A 21,020-nucleotide genomic window follows, 5' to 3' on the forward strand; every position below is an offset into this window, starting at 1 on the left:
TAGGACACGCCTCCGTAAGGCGAGTGGATGACACTACAGGCATCACCCCACAAATCTGAGGTGGTGCACATTTCAGGTGGAGTATTCTTATAAGGGATAGTAGATTATGCAGAAAAGGGTGATTCCGTCCATTTCTTCCTAATCGCCGTAAAAAAGGCCCGGAAGATGCGGCGCGTGAACAACGCTGGCGCGCTACAACTATTTGTAGAACTGTAGAACTATTCGAACTATTTGTAGAAAAAAACGCGCTAGAACGCCCGAAACCGTATCTTCCGGGCCGTTTTCAACGGCAATTAGGAAGAAGTGGACGGAATTACTCTTCTCCTCATAATCTACTACGCTGTATACGAATACTCCACCTGAAGTCCGTACCACCTCAGATTCGTGGGGTGATGCCTTTAACCGATCAGCAGTGGCTGCCAACTGAACTGCAACGTCGTTAAGAGAGTCCTTTAATTTCTCCTCCAGAATGCACTATGACTTGGGACATGACGCACCGTTTTCAGATCAAATCTTGAAGATTACTTTTTCAGCTTTTGTTTATGAGCAACGTGTTTACCACATATTAGCTTTTGTAAATCTGAAAAAATAAACACAGTAACGAATGCAATTAGCACCTTCTTGAAGTTCAAAGAACCGTATACTTCATTACTTGATAGATTCGTTTCCTTTCGTTCCTACATACATTTCAGAGATATAACCGCTCCTTTCACGAGCTGCACATGCAGGATCAAGCAGTGTGACTTCGTCACGGTCTGATTAAGGAAGAAACGCTTCAGAAACCAGGATGCCGGGCCAAGATTATCAGTGAAACATATTTATGCCTCTTTCCCCACACTTTCCCTTTTTAACGATTTGGAAGTGGGGTTTTCCTCCCACCCAAAAAATTCCAAAACCTTTTAATCAAATCCTATAAAATTTCTCTAAAATTTCGCCATGTGATCGTGAGCATCTGATGACTCTCACTAGATGTGGATGTGTGGATTGGAAGTAGAGATCGAGACTCAGATTTGAATTGCTGAATTTCCCTTCCTAAATTCGTCGTTTTGAAAATAGCATTCACAGAAGTAAAAACCCTCCGGCCACCCGCACAGCAGGTTTCGCTCCGATCAAATTTTGCTCATATTTAACATAAATTGAATGTAGTAGTATGATAATATATTGAATGTGCTTTTAATAAATGAAATGGGAACGAATAATGTTTCTGGAAATGCTTTTGCAAATAATGTTTTTAAAACTGGAGAAGCTGACGAGGCGAATTTAGATTTACAAACCTCATATTACACTCATTTACTCGCAGAATTATACGCCCACCTCGACGATTGACGTAGGACTTCAGCAGATCGGAGAAGCACCTCGCTACGTGTTGTCTGTCACTTGTGGATGTATCTAGCGCTAGCTAAAGGCGGCAGCACGAAGGTCTCTAGTGTGAACGGATAAGGGATGAGATTGCATTCATCTGCCTTCGTCTAGTGCTTCCCACCGCCACCAAAAGAAAACAGCACAAACATTGGTCGTATACACGACGACAGTTATAAAACTCGCCGACGTTCCGAGCAAAGGATGCCCTTGGACAAGAAATGTTGCTACTGTTCTGTTTGATTCCATCCTTAGACGTGCCTCCTGGTCAGAAGTGGTGAGCTCATTAGGAGCTACAATTCCGAGCTCAGCTGCACTTGCGCACTTTAAAAATAGCGGCTTATTAACTCCTTAAGTGGTGCGCGCCTGTGCAATAAGCTTGATCTCTCTTTCAGATTCATTGTAGATCTCCAGTATTTGTTCCATGCTGCAGTCTTTTCTGCGAGCATTCCTTGGAAATACAATGTAAAATAATGCAGATTTGGAACAGCGGTAGGAAGTTCCGATGCGACTAACCACAGTGTGATTCGAAACAGCACCCGGTCAAAGAAGCCGGTCATCCCTCCGAGATCAATGAATCTGTACGAAACTTGTCTGGGAAATAGGAGCAATGACCTGATACGCCGGCTGGCCTTTGCTAGTTGCTAAGTATGCTGTGCACGTTGATAAACCTCAAACGGATCTGAATTGAAGATGATTCCAAATAAAAAAAAACTGATCAAAGCCAGCACTTTTTCCTGGGAGGACGACAAAAAGCGCCTTGAAACTGAAACCGTTCACGAAATGATGCAAATCCGCCACCTTAACGATAAGAATAAGTGTCCTAGGGAAACTGTGAACGTCCAGTTGTTATGCTCGTAATCGGACGTGGATACTAGTATGCACTATTTTAAAAGTAAAGAAAAACAAGTAGAGTAGAATGAAAAGAGACCAGCAAGCTGAAAGCCTTCCAAATACCTGCAAAATATGACAAAACCGTAAAAAGGAATGCTGGATACTTTCAACGGTCTACTCCTTACCTCATGAAATGTATGTAGGCTTCAGAAGCCCGCTCATCAAAAAACATCTTATCTCACTTCGGTCGCCGGGACCTCAGCAATCAGACAATATCCGGCCCCACTTTATAGACACAGGACCTCGTCTCAAAGTTTTCGAACACATTGTTCTATTACTTGATGTCACATCAAGCATTCCTATATAGGTCCCACTAGTGGGCGTCTGTCATACGGGTCTAGAGCTCAGCAAGAGTTCTGTTCCAACCAAAAAAGGCTGACAAATGTGACGTACTAAACCCATCATTCCAGAGGTCTGAATGTCAGGATGGGGCCAGACCCTCAAGTTTTGTGAATGTTCATGATGTGAAGTTGAGATGTGAATTACGTACGCATGTGTGCAGGTTCGAAAAAAATTAGGCACTTCCTCAGAGATTTTCAGTTACAGCACCAACACTCTTCTTACCTCCAAAATGTACCCGAATAGAGCCAGTAGAAATGAGCGAAGGAAACAAAAGACTTCCTCAATAGTGGACAGCATTGATGTTAAATTTCATGAAAAATTGAGTAAGAGTTTTTTAAACAAGATCAGAGTCTAATCGAAATCATATGTAAGCCGGAGAGAAGGAAAAATGCTGGAGTTCTGCACGAGCACAATTTCATATAGGCGTTTGTAAGACTACTATGTCCAATGCGAGTTTATAAAAAAGATAAGGGAGTAGAATTTCCTCTCTTCAAACACAGGAAATGGAATTTAAGATAAATGCTTCCTTTCTTCGCTGGAAGGAAAAGTTCGTAAAGAAAGCCGAAGTCTTTACCGCAGATTTTCAGGTATACTGCTAATAGAGAAAACGCATTCGTCCAAGGCTAGATGGTGCCATTGTCTACCATCATAAAATTACGGTATGGTGACCTATTGGTCTCTGATCATCTGAGCTGAAGAACTTCATTTTTAGTCACGATAACTTCGTAATTGTGTAAATATTCAAACAGAAGACTACCATTTAAAGGGGATTTATAAGCTGCTTTTTAAAAATGACATCACCTGTATGCAGTATATTTTCTGGAAGAAGGACAGCCACCACAGCATTTTGATGGAATAAAACGATTCCAAACTGAATTATGGGAATTGCAGATGTCGCCTGAAGCGTTTTTACCTAATTTGATTGCACTGCACTTATGATGTTACCTATCTACATTCGTTATCTTTCAGTTTCGCTAACTTGGTGACTCGAGCTGTCACCTCGTTGGTCGCAGAATCGTCATCCATGAGTGATAGGAAGAGGGCGATCCTTGGAGGGAAAGGGGAACGGAGGTGGATGCATGGACTGACGTTGCGATGTTGACGTCCACAGTACTGCTCTTCGCAGTAGCCTGGATTTTCAGTGGGTTGTGTCTTCTGGTGGGAGTGAAAATCGCTCCACTTCATAACATCTTACACCACTGATTATCCAGCAATCTTTTCACGGAGCAACTGAATGGTCTAAACACCTTCTACAATGCTATTCCTCTGACGGAATCAGTGAAGGTTCTCGCCACGATCTCCCTGCGCGAAACATCAATGCCTTTGCGAGAACACGGGGACGCTGTTTAGTGTCACTCCGTTCCATGCTTCCTTCGTCACTTCATCGTTTGGCAACCAGGGGATCTCCAATGGAGCGTATTTCTCTTGTTGTGCGTCTCCGGCCATACAGCATTGCGCCGCTGCTTTCTGCGTCGCCTACGGAAGTCATGCTGGTTGCTTTTCTCACTGCTAGGAAGATTTTCTTGCTGCTATCGTTCAAAGAAGGCAACATAGATGTTACATCTGTTGGTGTAATGAGCCTTATGCTAACTATTGCTATTTTTAGGACGCAAGCAAAGTTCTTGAGCCCGTCACGGAATAAGCTGACTGCTCTTTCTTAGTGAAAATACTCGGGTCAGAAAATGTAGCTTGCAGAAGACAGCCAATAACTGTGAATGTTTCTCGACAACTCTAAGATGCTTCTAGCTGACGACCCGAGTTTTGGGGGGATACATACACATAAGGCGAGGAGCTCATCTTGATGGTAATGATAGAATTCAAAAATTTTGAGCCAGGGTCGTTGAGGTGAATGCGAAAAGCACAATACCCACTCATGAAAACCTTTGGAGCAAGAGTTATAAGGTTTTGTTTAGAAGTGGAACGGTGCGTGGTTTCTGATCGAAAAAAGAACAAACCTCCAACGATCCTCTTATTCTCTTTAATCAATCATGCTTAGTGCTTACATATTCAAAAAAAAGTTTAGAATCCTCTTTTTTTAACCTGCGAAAGACGTTGCAAACGTAAAATTATTCGGCAACACCCCCACCCATTCCAAATGGAAAGGATAAAGTGTTTGGCTTTGGTCAATCCCTATGGGATGTCTGAACTCAATTCAGAATTGCAGAGGTCAATGAATGCATATGAGAAGTACGTGTTGATGTGCGGAGCCGAACCTGGGCACAAAGGTATCAGCTCAGGATGCTTATCCTCCTAGTCAGGTCTGGAACCAATGTATCGACAATGGAAGGATGAGGGGTTTGGGTGACCTCAGGTAATCTCGAACCATCGAAGATGCAGCGACAGTTTCCCTATGATGGAGAAATTGATTCCAGATGTGTATGGGAAAATAAAAACACTGGCATGGCACGCCGGCTCGCCCCCGCAAGTTGTTCATTGTTTAGGTCGCATGGGTCCATAAACTTTAAACGAATCCAACCTGAAATGAAATCTGCGCATCCTAAGCGGATTGATTAGCGCCAAACACTTTTTGTACCTTTTCTTACTAGGCAACAAATGGAAAGTCCTCATTAGTCTTCTGGTGACAAGTCATCAGCACCGCACCGGGGTTTCTGATTACAACGCCGCGGATCATTAGAAGGGTGCAACAAAGCAAGAAGTAGTTAACAAGAAACAGAAATGCAGATTTTTTCTACCTCCCTTAACGAGTTCTAAGAATGTGCTACAGCAGGTCGCCAAAGAACGCGGACCGTGAACAAATCTACGCAGTTCGCGTTTCTCCACAAATGAAGTGATTTTCTGGCACTGGCTGTGAATAGATCTTAAAAACGAATCTGAAGGAGAACACAGTGTAGGTGACTATCAGTGAATCTCCTCTACTTATCTATGAATGACTTTCTTCACTTACGAGAACGGAGAGTTACCGCATGCATTGGATCGATGCATGCGCTGGTCGCCGCGTTAATGACATTTTTAAAGAAAAATTGTCGAAGGACGATTTTCCTTGCAATAGTTTTAGAAAGTAAGAGGACGGGAAAATGGGTGGATACAAGTGAGTTGTTAAGAAGTAGGAATTCTAAGTAAAGTAGACTCACCCAAGAAGTACTTGAGTTAGTTGCTCTTCTAGAACTGAGGAATTTGTAGGTTAAATATTTTCATACAGCGACGAAGTTTGTAATTTCTTGCTGGTCGAAAAATAAGCTCAGAGATCTTTTGAGTATCACACACAGCACTGAAGAGTCAAAAAAATGAGGACATCGCGACTGCGTACTGGTTGTACATTTGAATCCCGATATTTCCAGTAATCTTAGTGTACGGGAGGCAGTTTAGGAATAGAAGAATTTTGTACATACACAACAAGTCATAACTCTTTTTTCCACAAATTTTCTGCGAAACATTTGAAATTTTCTTGAAAGTGATAAAAATACGTAGAGAAAGATGCTCAGCGGAATCTTTAAAGAAAGAGGAGGATGTGCTTATGCATGAAACAAACGAATAAGTCAAAATTGGACTGAAATCATACGAAAATAATAGCAATAAATAGGAGAGCAAATAAAAAAATCATAGGACAGTGAGATATTTCTCCAAATGTAGAGATAACGACATCTCTCATTCGTTTCGTCTCTTCTTTCTCTCGTAACAACTCTCGATTAAAAATAGATACAGTAAGTGCATAGTTAGGCAAGGTTAGGTGGCTACAGGTAGTTACAGTATCAGTTAGTTGCAGTTAACTATTGATTTGTATGACTAGTAAAATTAGAAAAACGCATCAGTCGAAAATTTTTTGAGAAGTATTGGTGATACTTTCTTGGAAACAGCGAAGATCCGAGTTCGAGAACTTTTTTAGCTGCCGTTAGACAGGAAAATACTCGAAAATAAGTCTTCTCGGCTACCTGCTTCCGGCTGCCTATAAATAATTGAAGGGATTTTTCGCAGTATTACTCGTGTATCTGATTCGTTTTCATTTGGGCTACGATGTTTTTTTGACCGAACAATTTTGAGGACTGCCAGGATAGCTAACTATAACCTCAAATATTTAAGTGATTTTGAAGAATTCAAAGAAGGAAACTGGTCCTACATTATTATGACAACCTTTTTGTAGTTAACACTAATTAAAGCGTTTCCTTGCTATAATTACATTTATTAATTATTAATTATTATTACATCCATTCTACATACTTGTTGAAGGTGCTTGCTGCATGTATGGACCAATATCACAAAAAAAAAGTTAAAAATTAAAAAAACGACAGAAACCCTCGCATCAAATAACGCAGCAGTATTTTTCTAGCACTTGAAAAAACATACTACATACCAGTGAAGTAATCGAATTCTCAGCTCCACTCTGCCTTTTTCTTGTTAAGGACCCTTTTTTGTTGGTTGATCGCACAGAAAATCGTGTTTGCGATAACAATTTCCAGCGTTACATTACTCAAAACATCGCAAGTGTTTTTTTTGTTGTAACCATATCAAATAAGCAAATAAATGAGTGAGTACGTACGTAAATGAATGCAAATAAGTGGATGAACGAAATACCAAGAACTAAATTTGCTGAGCAGGTGAACACAGCACGATCCAGGCAAGCACTACTCAGACACATTCCAGTAAATGCAATAACGACAGCAATTACAACACCCAGATGATATCTGGAGGTGCGCCAGCCCTTTCAATCGAGTTTCGCTTGATCTCTGCAGAAGAAACACAGAGCTTTGGGCCAAATTTCGAACTGTCAGTTTGCAAATATCAGATATGTATGGACGTGCATGTGAAGCGGTTACATACCGCTTCACATTTCGCTAAGAACGGCAATGAATAAAAGCAGACAAGAGAGAATGTGATCGTCTACCGCCCGAAAGCTGTTCATGTCCAATGTTGCAATGCAAAATGAGCAGAATTCTCTGGACAAACGAGTGATGAGCTGATCCCTGAGTTCACAAAACCTTTTCGATTTCTATCATCAATTCAAATAGTTATGTCAATTATTCACACTAATCTGTTCAAAGAAGATTAGGTGAGGTCTGGCCATCAAAGCTGAGATGTGGTACCAATGCAGCCTCTTAATAATTCCTTCAAAACTATACAAATACGCTTGAGGATATTGGAGAGACCAACGACCAAAATTTAAGGGGAACTGTCATAAACATATATTTATGAGTCACAAATCTACTTAGGTTTATATCCTGAAACTCACTAGAAACTGTGTTCCTATTTCCAAGAAGTAGAAAAATTTACTATATTATTAGTTTATACACTAAGAGAAAAAATAAAAGTTCTGTTCCCAGACTCTAGAAGGTAGATATAAAAATAAAAGTCACTGGCGCCTCAGTCCGCTTGGGATGCGCCAACGCATTGCTCTGCAGTTCAAAATCGTTCAAGTTTATGAACGGGTGTTAGATTCGAACCATCGATGGTGCATTTCTACTACCGGTTGAGCTACACCCGTCATCTACGCATAACATATGATAATAACTGATTAATGGAGAATGAACAAATCTTCGTAGTTTTACAGCTGATAAACCTTCCTAGAGGAATAAAAACAACGGAAATAGCTCACCAATCTATCCAAAACGAGAAGTCGGCGACGAAAACGTTTCAGAGCTCTGGAGGAGGATCGTAACGACATGCGTTGGCGTCTGACGAAACGATGTTCGTGGTTCGAGGATCTCTTATCCGCGTTCGTCGAAACAACGCTGCCTGTAGCCGCCTGTGCTGTCGCACTCATGTCCGCAACGTTTGGATTCTCATAGGAAAATGCAGGCGACTCTGCGCCGGACATACTCCCAATTCGATGCGGCGACGAGGACTCGCTGCTAGTCGACGATGATGAGCTTCCGCTTTTATCGTAGCGCACGGGACAACGGCAGAGGGCAGCACTGTCGATGGTGCGTGCAATCTCGTCCAAATAGTGAGCGTTCGAGATTTTTTTCACGTCCGAGCTAACAATCTCGTCCAGATGACGGTTCTGAGGTGCTCGCACCTGACGGAACACATAGCTCTTCGTAGACTTCGTTTTGCTGAGCTTCCTCGGAGGCGACCTGGTTCCCATAGCCTGTAAAAGTACGTTTTCATGAAAGAGAATTTGTAAAATACAGCGAGTGCGCACAAAGCGACAAATTTCTTGAAAAAAGCTAGGTTCACAATGAAAAAGCGAATCTATACAGATTTCGGTCGATTAACAACTAAAGGATAAGAGAGAACCTCGAATAAACTACCCAGGAAGGACGTGGAGAGAGCAATTCTACGAAAATGTGAAATTCTCTTTTAATCAACCGCAAAAATTTCTTCTGAGGAGCATTTTGTCAGTAGATGCTGAAACTGACTTTGTATGAGTAGCAAAATTTCATCTTCGTTGTGGAGTTATTTTTACTGATCCGAGAGCAGTAGCACAGATAAAATGTGCAGTTGTGACAATGCCATAGCAACGATGCTTCATTTAGGCGTCGGATAATCTCACAAAAATGGCACATGGAGATAAAATGAAGACAGTAACAAAATCTGTCCATTTGAGGCTTCAACAAATGGATAGGCACGGTAAAAATTGAACATTTCAAAGAAAGCAGATGTGATTTCGCTTTTTTAAAATAAATGTTTAAGGTAGCAACTTATTACACTAACGCCTTGCCTTTTCTGCTACAGCATTTATCCACATCAATTTTCATGATCTAAAGACTCCAGAGAAATATCCAAATGCACATAAGGAAAGCAGATCGGAATTCTTCTGAATTCCACTAGGGTATCAGAAGTCTTGAAGCTGAGCTGTGCAGAAATATTGAGAGGCAAACACACGGGACAAACCCCTCGAACCTTTGAAATGACGAGTAGGTTTTGAGGCAAAGACCTCTTTGATCTTATGTTTATCTCCCTCGGAAAGATGAATGCATTGGTTGGAATGTTTTTTCCAGTTTTTCAATCAGAGCGGTCCAAAGGGCTCCCAGGGCCTTCGAGAAACTCGAGGAAAATGAACGCCTAGGATTCTTAAACTGTTCCAAATCTACCACAATAATATGTATACAAGAAAATTGGGCCCTTTCCAAAAAACGAAAAGGCAGTAAAGGAACAACTATCTGAGCAGCTTTGAGTATTATATGTAGTGTTAAAGACATTCCGTTGTCGTAACCTACAAAATTTATATTTGCTAGAACAACTCTCTATCTTCGAGGAACGTTGAAACATATAGAACCAAGTGAAGCTGTGAAAGTCTGCGGAAGCCGAGATCGGTTCTGTAATCACAACAAAAAAAACCAAAATAATTCGAAAATAAAGTAGAACTACGCGCTAAAAAGATTAGAACCTCCGAAAAAAGAGGCTGTACGTGTTTTATGACTTTCCCCAACTCATTGAGCTCTTCAGTTACTGTTGTAGTTATGTTTAAAGGTCAGATTTTTCAAAATTGCATAATGAGTCCTCTATTAAATTCTTCTCCCCTTCTAAGCTAGTTTTTTCGACCACGAAACTAAACACAATAACAGATAGATAAATGGTGTAGTACATAGAAAGTGGGAAGAAGAGGAGCAGATTTTCTCGACGCAAACCACGAGAAAATTAGTGAGGTTCAATGAGTTTTTACAGTGATTCCGTGGAGCGAAATCATTCATGCAGTAGTGTGAATGTGGGAAGCAATGAAGAAAGGCCCCGGTTCATCAATCCTGACAAAATTTGGCAAAATTCTTTCCATTTCTTCTTTATTGGCTTTCCCTGACGGCTCCAATAAAAATAAAGAAGAAAGTGGGTGACGTTAATGAATCCACTCAGGATGCGCCTCACGTTCTCTTCAATTCAGAAACTTCAAGGTTTTAGTTCTTAGTTACGAAGGCGTAACTATCTTGTACAATGACCTGCAGGGGAAAGGCGATTGATCAATTGTGTTTTTATCCTCCACGACAAGTGTGGTACCAGTTTATCAACCGCACTTTACATCCCAACGTAGTCATTCCGTTCATTTTTCTTTCTGGAACATCTCCTCGGGAAACAAGGTTGTATCAGAGTTTCCGGACACCTTTTCGCATGTCAGAAATGTACTCCAAGCACTTTTTTCGTCAATCAGATTTTTGGTTTTCTATCATTTTGATGCTTTCGAACTACTACAACTACACTACTTGGTTGCTACAACTACACTACTTGGTTGCTCTGCATACAAAGAATTGGCATTTTACAGGGCCAGGGCTTGTTCCATAAAAGTATGTGACTTACTCTCCGAATAATAAATGTATATATAGCTTGTAGCTATCTACCTAAACATAAAGTGCGTTCCAATTTGCGGCGGGGTTGCTGAGGGAAAAACCAGAAAAATAAGCATAATTATGTTTCCCCTCAGCCGACGAAAGCAACACCCTTTCCTGGAATTGAGCATACATATGACGAGGCCAACTGATACGACAAAAAGGCGACAAAAAAAAAGGAAAGGCTCATACCTCCAAAGTGGAAATCAGAAAAGACCAGTGATGAGTGACATTTTTCACTGGATAGCGAGTCATTAGAATAGGCATAGTTAGTAATTTCCGTTTGATTCAACTCGCACATTTACAGACATAATTAGGAAATAAACAAAGTACTCAGCAAAGCTATATTTCAAACTGGGTGGTCGATTTTTCTTACGAAAGGATCTGCTTGCATTTCCTCAAATGTCCTCCAGGAACCCTGCTTTGTGCAAGATTCACTCCTTTGAGAAAACACCTCAGAACGTCAATGAAAGTTCAAAGTACGGAATTAATTAAGAGAGATCGACTTTTCTTTTCTGGTCACAATAAAAAAGGGGCGTGGGCTGTTGTCTGTGTGCGCTTGCGGGTTTTGACGGTTCGTCCAACAAAGTAAGCTTTCAAAGCTAGGATCGTGCATGTTAACAAAGCAGTTAACTGAGAACACGAAGAAGTGGGTGTGAAGCATGCGAGCACGCGACTACGAAAGGCTGCCCGCACTCACATTTCAATCCCAAAATCTGTTGCGGACTAAGGACCAACTTATTCGGAGATGTTGAATGGTCACTCTAGGGCAACTCCGGTAACCTGCAGAAGGGGCGTATAGGTCGAATGAGAAGAATTATATTAACATACATTTTGACTAACTGCAGACGGAGAGGACGAAGAGCGGCTGGCGAGGCGAACAAGCAGCTACTATGAGCTGACAAATGCGATGATGTAAAGGACAGATGGATTAACAAATGCATTTGTGTTCGTTTTGCAGGTTGAAGAAAGGAAATGGAAAGAAAAATACACCACACAGACACATCCATGACGAACTACTCAGAATTACAAGGAGAAGAAAGTGGAATAGGTGGAAGAACTGGAAAGTGTATTTGATAAATGGGAAATAAAAATGTAGAGGCAATCATTACTATTGCCAAAGAATGAGGTGGATTTACTTTGGTTTTCAAACAGTTTTCCATGACCACGAAACCTCTGCGGAGACTTCTCTGCTTCCCTTCACTCTGAGGATATCAAAATCACGCAGCAGCGTCATCCAGCTCATAACATTTGAGGCATTTAACGGCATCACCTCATGAACTGACGTGATATGGATTTCTGATGGTCAAAGAGTAAGCGGGATCGTGGATAGCAGAAACGGGTGGGATCCCGCTCTTTTCTTCCTAATCGCAGTAAAAAACGACCCGAAATATGCGGCTTTGAGCGTTCCGGGGCGCTGTTTTCTACAACGAATTCTGTTGGAGCGCACTAGCCTTGTACCGCATCATCCGGGCCTTTTGTCACAGCAATTAGGATGAAATGGACGGAATAACCCCCTCCTCCCCACGATCTACGACCCCACATAGGCACAACCCACCTGCCCACTCGGTGTTTAATGGTAATGTCTCACGAAATTGACGATGTTAGAATCCCTCCGCTGTTAGAAAAGCTTAGTCCATGACTATCAGAGTGATCACGCACAAGTTCACCAAGAAATCCAGGAGAAGGTTCGTCTAAAAATTTTGTGTGACCATGCCTTCCCAACATCAAATAGGATGGTTTCTGCTGCTTATTTGACTTATATTAGATACATTGCGAATGACGACGACGGAGACGCTCGTGTTCTAACGCGCAATAAGTTGTATTGTTGAGGTGAGTCACACCCCATTTTCTGGATTTCTGATGAACGCTCGTGAACTAAACCTCTACTTCTACATATCTGTGGAGAGACCACAGCATCGTCAATTTTCGAGATCCTTTGCGTTTAACATCACTTTCTCTGACAATTGAAGGCAACTGTAAATGCGCACGGAATCAAGGACATACTCGAAGCAGGCGGCAGAATTCCACGAGGTTTGGACTCAGCTCATCCGCATCAAACCGACTCCAACATCAGAAAAACACATTGAGCCGGTTTTTGAGCAGCAGAACTATGTGGCATCGCTGTCGAGTTTGTTCCTTTGGAAAACACAGCGAAGGAAAGGTAACAAAGGCGATTTGGCATTAGCCATTATTAAATTTCATTCTTTCAGCAACGCCCAAACATCGCAAACCTATCACGCCCCACTGAAAACAACACTTTCCACGTAAAACAGCCTTCAAACTTCCTTTCATAGCAACCGAAGAGCAAAAAAGTCTCTGAAAAACTGAAAACCTTATAATAACTGGTTCGAATTAGAATCTTCAGTTAAGAAAATTTAGGTAGTATAGAGAATAACTTGAAGAAAACATCCTTGCTAGAAGGAGATTCTAGCGAAGATCATTTTTTCGAGTGTTAAAAAGCTTCTCTTTCAGACCAGTTTCTCAATCTTAACGTCAAACTCTCCTGTTCATACTTTAAATAAAAGCGCAAGGAGACGTTTTCTAGAGGAGCAAAGATGTTGTGCCAGTAGCGAAAGAAACATGCGGAGACAGAAAAACAAACAAGCTCTTCAGACTTCCCCTAATATCTTCAGAGATTCTCGGAAGTGTCGCATATCGTAAAATAAATATAAATATAAATATAAATAAATATCGTACTTATCCCACAGACAAACGAAAGCGAAACACTAAGATGGAAATTTCAGAAAACAACGAGAAAAAACGACGAAAGATTCCAATATGGATCGAGAGTTCATTTGCCCCCATAAATAGAATCAAGGGAGGTTAATGCTGGATCTCTGGGTATAGGGTTAAGGCTGGATCTCTGGCATATGTTGCCCGACTGACATAGATTTTCGAAAATGTGAACAATTGTTCGGAACTTCAAATAGTTCGAGTCACATATTTATAAGAAGGAAAGAAAAACAAGATCCTCATTAAGTGTGTTTTCAGGAGGATCATCAGTGCTCCTTCATAAATTCCACTAAAAAATCCAGTTGTCCCAGGCGTTCCGGGCGATTGTTCCTGGAAGACTGCTGTTCGAGCCCATTATCATATCTCCATAACTCAAACTCGGAGGATGTAACGTCGATTCGGGAAAAGGTTGCTTGGCTCTTTTTGCGTTACTGGAAGAATCACATTAGAAAATTGTATTTCGTGAGCGGAGGGAGGATCGAAAACACTTCCTGTTTGTGTTTTCAGTGAAGTAAATCTCTAAGAGGTTCCGCACCGCGATTCAAACTTGCTCGTCTCAGCTCAGCAAGGCTGTTTTTGTGAAAGTCTCCAACCAAGTCTCTAGGATATATCATATAACAAAAGGATTCCAGTATGTTAAGATGGGTCCGTGAGAAGGCGGATGAATTGTATGGAAAATCTTCTCTTGGAAGCGATAAACGTCAAGCTGTAGCATATGATAAGTTTTTCTCATGCTGGCTCACACACTTGAACATATTCGACTGGATAATAATGAATATTGAGATGCAGCCAATTTGAGGAAGAAAGTTGGGGCTTCAAGAAAAAATACAAGAAAATTTGAGTGAAAATCAAGCAGCCAATCTCAAATACGAATATATTTTGTTAGAAGGTGTGAAAGAAATTCTGCGAGAAAATAGCTGATTATCACTTCGATTCTGCTCGATTGTTCAGTGGGAGCTGGGTGCTAAACAGATTAGTCGGATTGGTACAAGGACCCGCATAAGGACCCCTTGCTGATAGAATTAGAGTAATGACCAGCGTAGATCTCACAGAACAAACTCAATGCTGTTCAAAGCAACATCAGAATGGAATCAGAGGTTACTTGCACTGAGCAACATGTCACGATTGGCATGAAAAGGGACGACAGAATGCAAAGCGCAGCGAAATGAGTGGCAAGCCTAAACGAAGAGAAGAGTGGGGGCAGAAACACAGGAACTGCGGTTGGAAACGACGGGACAAATCACTGGGAATTAAAGCAACCTGCAAAAACAGGCACATTTTTTCTATTTTTATTATTTCATAAATAGACCAAAAGTACAAATGTAGGTTGCGCAGTGAAGCGAAATAGCTGATTTTCTGAACAATCTACGTGAACAACATTCACTTTTCGCCGCCGATTTGGGCAGGAGTTGCATCGAAATCCTCTGGTCATCTGGCGAGTGCTGCAGGATTGTAAGATAAGATGTTGGTCTCAAGGATTATCCTAGAAGTAAAGAAACCACATATCTGAGAAGTTCATAAAAGTTTCGCCGACAGTCTCGGAGGCACTCATTTTTGCAAAGAATCAACTTTTTTGTTATTGCCGAAAATAAAGTCGTTGGGCCGCATGCTTTAAAATGCATGTAGTTCTGCTACATTCATCGAGTGGATCGCCTTTTCACAGCCAAATCGCGAGAGAATCAGAGCATTTTCATCAAATCTTCCACCCAAAAAGAGTGGAGGATTTCTTGGACTCAAATCATCCCTTTCCTCTGTTCCAGGGGAAAGGGATGTGGTGAAGCTATCCAATTCCCGAACAAAAACTAATCCATTAACTTATTGATGACCGAATGAAGCTAAAGGACACTTGCACGAAACGATTTTTGGGAATTCCTTCCTGAGCAGTTTTTAAAGGAGAAAGTGTTAGGCAGGGCGCCAGCAAAAGTTCGTGCCCCTATTTCGGCGATGCAGACAAAGCAGTGCACTCTTAAGATGGCCCACACCCAAACAACGAGACAGTGCAGACGAGCAGTACGTCAGCACATCATTTTTATTGCTCTTCCAGAAAACCACGTTTAGGCCAGAAACTTGAGACAAATATGTAACTAGAAAACAGCTCAATCCTCTCTTTTTTTTTAATCTGCTAGGAAAGTTTTTAGATGAGCTTAAAACCAATAAATTTATCGCGGAAAAGCCGCGATTTCTCGCCGCGGCAGCGGCATGTAAGCAGGAAGGGGGCGCAGCATATCTTTTTATCTATCAACAAAGCTGCTGCGCACCCGTCCTGCAGGCTTTTTAAGCCTTGGTCGAGGCAAGATGAGGCCACTTGATCTTCCTTAGTCCTTCCGTTCTTTATGCTGTTAGAATGGTTCTGCTTTTGATACTGCAAAAAAGGATCACTATACATTGTTTCGACTCGACTCCCTTATTTTTAATATTGGCATTCGTAGCACTTTTTCCTGATATGCTATGTGTTTCCCTGAGGACCGGCACACTTAAACCTACAAATTTTTAGCATTCATCGGAAACAGACGATTTTCAGATAACAAATCTTCAACGTTACTTAAAAACACCATTTTCAAGGTAGATTGAACTGCTCTTCAATGCAACTCGGCTACGATGTAAGTTCTTGAACTGAGCAGGTAAGATCTGTGAACGCACATAAAATTCACATCAATCCTCCTACACACGCGACCATTCTTGAAAGGAAAGCCGAACTTATCCTTTGAGGAAGAAATAATCATTGATGCTAAATAGATCAACAGTTGTTTGAAAGGCGTAGGCAGGGAACTTTACGGAGTATGAGTCTCGGATGAAGCTATGTAAGCCTGAAGAGATGAGTACGGTGCAATCTGAAGTACATAACGACGTGAGCTGTAAAACCTGTCTCCCAGATGGAATTCTGACATGAGTTATGTGAAGGCATGAATGCGGTAATGGTCGGGTGAAATAGAATATGTAAAGATTATCATAAGCTTCGATGAACCGCACACGGAAGTGAAAAAATGATTTGAGATACATATTGGAACAGGACATTCAGTTTAAAAAAATGACTTTTGGAACTGACCGCTAATTATGAAGTACTGTAGATGACTAAATTAGTAGATGTAAAAAATAAGTCGAGATATACAATCGACATATATGTTTTGTATTGTGTCCTAATTAACAGTCCCCACACTGGACGAGAAGATCTTTTCTTCTTGCTTTCGATAATTTCTCATTATTATTTTTTTCATAAAAATAGCAGATGAATAAGATTTTTATCAGTAGTCCTACAAAAGTCCTCTGAAAAGTAGTTTGTTCCTTCATAAGCCTCTAAGATCTTAATTTGCAACGGTTCAATTATTGCCACATTTCTGAAGTAATAGTGCGTAATATAGGAATAGTGTTTCTTGTAGTCATAGTAGCAGCACAATCCTAAAATTCGCCCTGGAAGAAGCCTAACCATGCAAAGTCACCCAAAAAGTGGAACAAAAATAAAATTTTTACAAACTGGACATTTCTTCACTAATTTAGAACCAGCTCAAAAAAAAAGGATTTGAATTAACGATGTTTGTTAAATGGACCTCAGTAAATAAACTTTTTTGGTATTTACGTCCCTCACTCTGAGTGATGTGGGAAAGCTTGAGGAAGCCTGGAGAACATTTCATTAATTTTTTGCCGCAGAGCCAAACTGTCATGAACATAAATAAGGGTTGTCCTCGGCATTGCCGCATGGGTTTCGAGCTTCGTTGCAGAAAATTCCAGTGCTATAACCCTGTAAAGAAATCATTCTAAGTTGATTTCACGTTTACATCCCTTTGATTGGGGTCACAATTTGGAAGCTCATTCGATATTGGTCGGAGCACTTATTTTAGTTTCCCAATTCGTGCTAACTCGGAGCTCGTGGCTCAAATAAGATCAGTCAAATAGTTAGCCGTGAGCAGCTACGCGCTTCTGTGTACGCCATCCTTGAAAATGCACAAGAATTAGGAACCAAAAGAGATGATTTCCGGCTTCTTTTGCATTTATTTGCAGTTATTTATGTCCTTAGGCAGTGCACCGACACGTCTCTAACCCCACTAACTCCACTTCCTGATGCGCACACCCCGCACCTGCACTCATTTCTTGCGATGACGAAACAATTTGATGTTGAATTCGTCTTACTGCCCTCCTACTCAAGCTCACTAATGGCGCTAAACCTGTCTCACTGCAAACACACACAAAAACACACACAAAAATACAAAAAGCCAATTTCGTTATCACAATGCGTGATACCGAACACATCAATAGAAAAGCAAATTTAGACATTCTTAGATTATTGGGTTTTTTTGTCACGCGCCAATTTTCGACACTCTCCGCTTTGATTCATTGGAAAGCATGAGCAAATAGACCCGAAACATCAACCATTCAAATTCAGGTGACGTACCAACGTGCTCTGCAGCTAATAACTAGACCTTAAAGGGGAGTCGTTGCGCAGTCGATTTCTTTTCTAGGACCTCTGAAGCGGTTGCAACTTTGTTTCTTTTATAGGTCGTCACTTACGTCGTCGCCTACGAGAATTAAATGAAGTCGAAAACTGGTTAACTCCCAAAACTCTATTCTTTATTCCTGTACTTCGAATGACAGAGAGTTCTCTGTAACAAAACGTGCTCTGACAACGAAAATCACGAATAACCCTTGAAGCAGAGCTTTTCTGCAGAGATGAGATTTTATAAAATTAGTCCTGACAGGCCGTGAGGCCAATGCTTATCAGCGGATCACCGATAACAGAGTGAATTCATTTCACTCTGAACACGTTTCAAGAAAGAGGAGGATGTAAAAGACAAAGACGAAATCAACGAAGGCAGCGTTTACTGGCTGTCAGCGATAGTCTGTTGTTGGTTTCTAGTTCCCCTCAGCCAAATGCCCAAATAAGATAATCCACTCAAACGAATGTCACAAACAAAGGGAAACATGCTCATCAACTTCGAGAATGCTACTTGCAGAGGAATGAAAGAAATCGAAGCCGGATTGTTAGCCTCTGAGGAGAGTTCAACGTTTAAGTCTATTTTTTTACTTTATCTTGAGTTTATTTTTCAGATTTTTTGCAAACTCTTCGCTTGTTCATTCATCTCATGAGCTCTCGGAAGTTGACTGCTTAAAAGAGAATTAATAGCACTAAATTTCTTGGACCGTAAATGCCTAATGTCTCACTTAGAACCCCGCCGAAAAACATTTATTCTGCAACGAACAGCATACTTCCAATAATCTCTGGTTCTCTTTAAAGGCATCTAAGGCTAGAAAAAAAGAAAAGTCGACAAGGTACATCAAAACTTGTGAGAACGTTTTCGGTAACGTGCCTTAAGAAACCCGCTTCCAAGAAATTAAAGATGGCTGAGTCAAACAACTGCAGGTCGATGACGCGAATACACCGACCATCTCCGGTTTAACTCGTTTTGTGAGACTGTACGTTAGACCACATTTTCATAGCATTTCATTTCCATTTCCACACCAGTATTTTGCACTAGGGTCAAGCGTGGTGATGGAACACGACCATCCCGAATAGGAACCCCTCTTCTTTTTCTTCTTCTTCTCCTGCGACAGTTCTCGGTTGCTGCCAATTTAACACGCTGGAAAATTCATGTGTTTTGAAAAATCGAAAATTAACTCAAGAACAAATGGAAAGTGAGAAAATCGGTACTGACAGAAGCGAAAAAGTTGAATTAGAAAAAAACGACGGAAAAAAATTTAAAAAATGAACATGCTGGTTCTACAATATTAAAAAGGGACGACTCAGGTTCGACATCCCGCTGAAGAACGTTAGAAAACTGAAACCACTTCATAAAGACAAAGAATTCAACTATAAGTAATTTTCAACAGTCTAACAGTGGACCTATTCGAATTTAATTACCAAAACACCTCAGAATCCGTACACATTGTTAGATCTGGGAGATCGCGAATAACTTCGTCATACGTGGACCAAAAGAAATGTTTTGTTTTGGGTAGTTTTCGAGAGAAGAAGGTTTGCTCCAAAAAAACAGTCATGTCGCTGCTTTTTTACTTCCTAGTCTTTATGGAATTTTGACGGGGACAAAAAAAAAGGATTTTCTCCATCTTTGTCCCATCAACAATTTAGAAAAACGGCGAGATCCTAGAAATGAAAAAAGAAGAAGAAAAAAGAAAAAATGGGAAAAAGTGACGTAGCATCTGATAGAGAAAATCCTCGGCACCAACATACTGGAACTTGAAACTTACTGGAAGACAATTTGCTTCGCGCTAAGCTACTTTGAATTATTAGATTTTATTCAAGGTCGCATATTTTAGCGGGTTTTTCCATTCCAGAAAAATGGGTCATTATTTTTTAAAAAATCACCCATCTGTTCGGGTAGAGGGGCTAAGAACCCCTTATGCAGTAAAGAATTTGTCCTTCTCAGACCGTCTGGTTCTCTCAAAATTTAGATAGGACAAATCCAAAAAACCTCCGAAACTTCTAAATTTGACTCTTCAAAATTTCAAAAAGACTAGGAGGTAGAAAGACAACGATGGGACTGTTTTTTTAGAAGCAACCTTCTTCTCTTGAAAACTATCTAAATATTTCTTTTGGTGCTCTTATGATGAAGTTGTTCGCAACCCGGGAGACCTAACAACGGGCACCGAGTCTGAGCTCTTTTGCTTAATTAATTGCATTAAATCCACTTTTAAACTGTTATAAACTACGCAGAATTAAATTATTCCTCTTTTAGAAGCAGTTTCATGTCTCTATCTTCTTTACGAAAATTTGCCTCAGTGCGGTGAACCTGCGTGGTCTCATTATTACACCACAACACATTGGGCATTGTCGAAATGAAACGTCGATGCTTCAATTTCACTGTCCTACGTCTGATACTAAACACAATATTTTGTAGTTTATATAGTTATTTATTATTACTTCTTGTAATATTTTATAATGTATGTAACTGTAACTTTAATACTACGATATATTTTGTCCCGGTCACATCTCAGAATCGGACTTCTATTTTAACATTTCTCGCAAAACTTAACAGATCAACTAACTAATTAAATTAGCTAGTAACTCTCTAGTTACTTCTTCAAAAATTCTTTGGAAAACATAAAGACATATGTCGTGTCGCAGCTATCGTACTCAACAATTTGAAAGCCCAAAAAGACTCGAACCGTAGTTTTTAGACCTTGCAGTCTTCTACAGCACCAGCAGCTGCAAGTCAACTCGATTTGTATTTTGAGAAAGCAATGCTTGAAAAAAGCAAATATGTTGATACTACCTAACTACAATAGTTTGTTCCCGATTGTGCCTGTTCGGTCTCCCTCTTATCAACACAACTTCTCTTCGCTGTTTTCATTGAAATTAGATAAGAGAGCCAGCTAATGCGCCATACACGAGTTAATTCTGAAATACTTGAAGAGGTCATAAATGGGTTCCAAAAGACTTTCGTAACCTTTACAGTAGGATCAAGTAGTAGAGTGAAGATCATAACTTTTGAAAAAAATGAATAATTATTACTTCAGTGAACTTCAAGG

General features: G+C 40.6%; 1 protein-coding gene across 1 annotated transcript; it reads right to left on the minus strand.

Annotated features, from left to right (window-relative positions):
• Positions 1 to 3,909: 3,909 nt before the first annotated feature.
• On the minus strand, positions 3,910 to 8,635 carry RB195_014605 (uncharacterized protein; the record flags this gene model as incomplete). The annotated part of the gene is made up of 2 exons (XM_064204946.1): positions 3,910 to 4,071; positions 8,144 to 8,635. The coding sequence occupies 2 exons, from the start codon at positions 8,633 to 8,635 to the stop codon at positions 3,910 to 3,912; spliced, it is 654 nt and encodes a 217-aa protein (XP_064060827.1).
• Positions 8,636 to 21,020: the final 12,385 nt, after the last annotated feature.

The sequence above is a fragment of the Necator americanus genome, chromosome V (genome assembly GCF_031761385.1).
Source record: "Necator americanus strain Aroian chromosome V, whole genome shotgun sequence".
In the NCBI taxonomy this organism is placed as follows: Eukaryota; Metazoa; Nematoda; class Chromadorea; order Rhabditida; family Ancylostomatidae; genus Necator; species Necator americanus.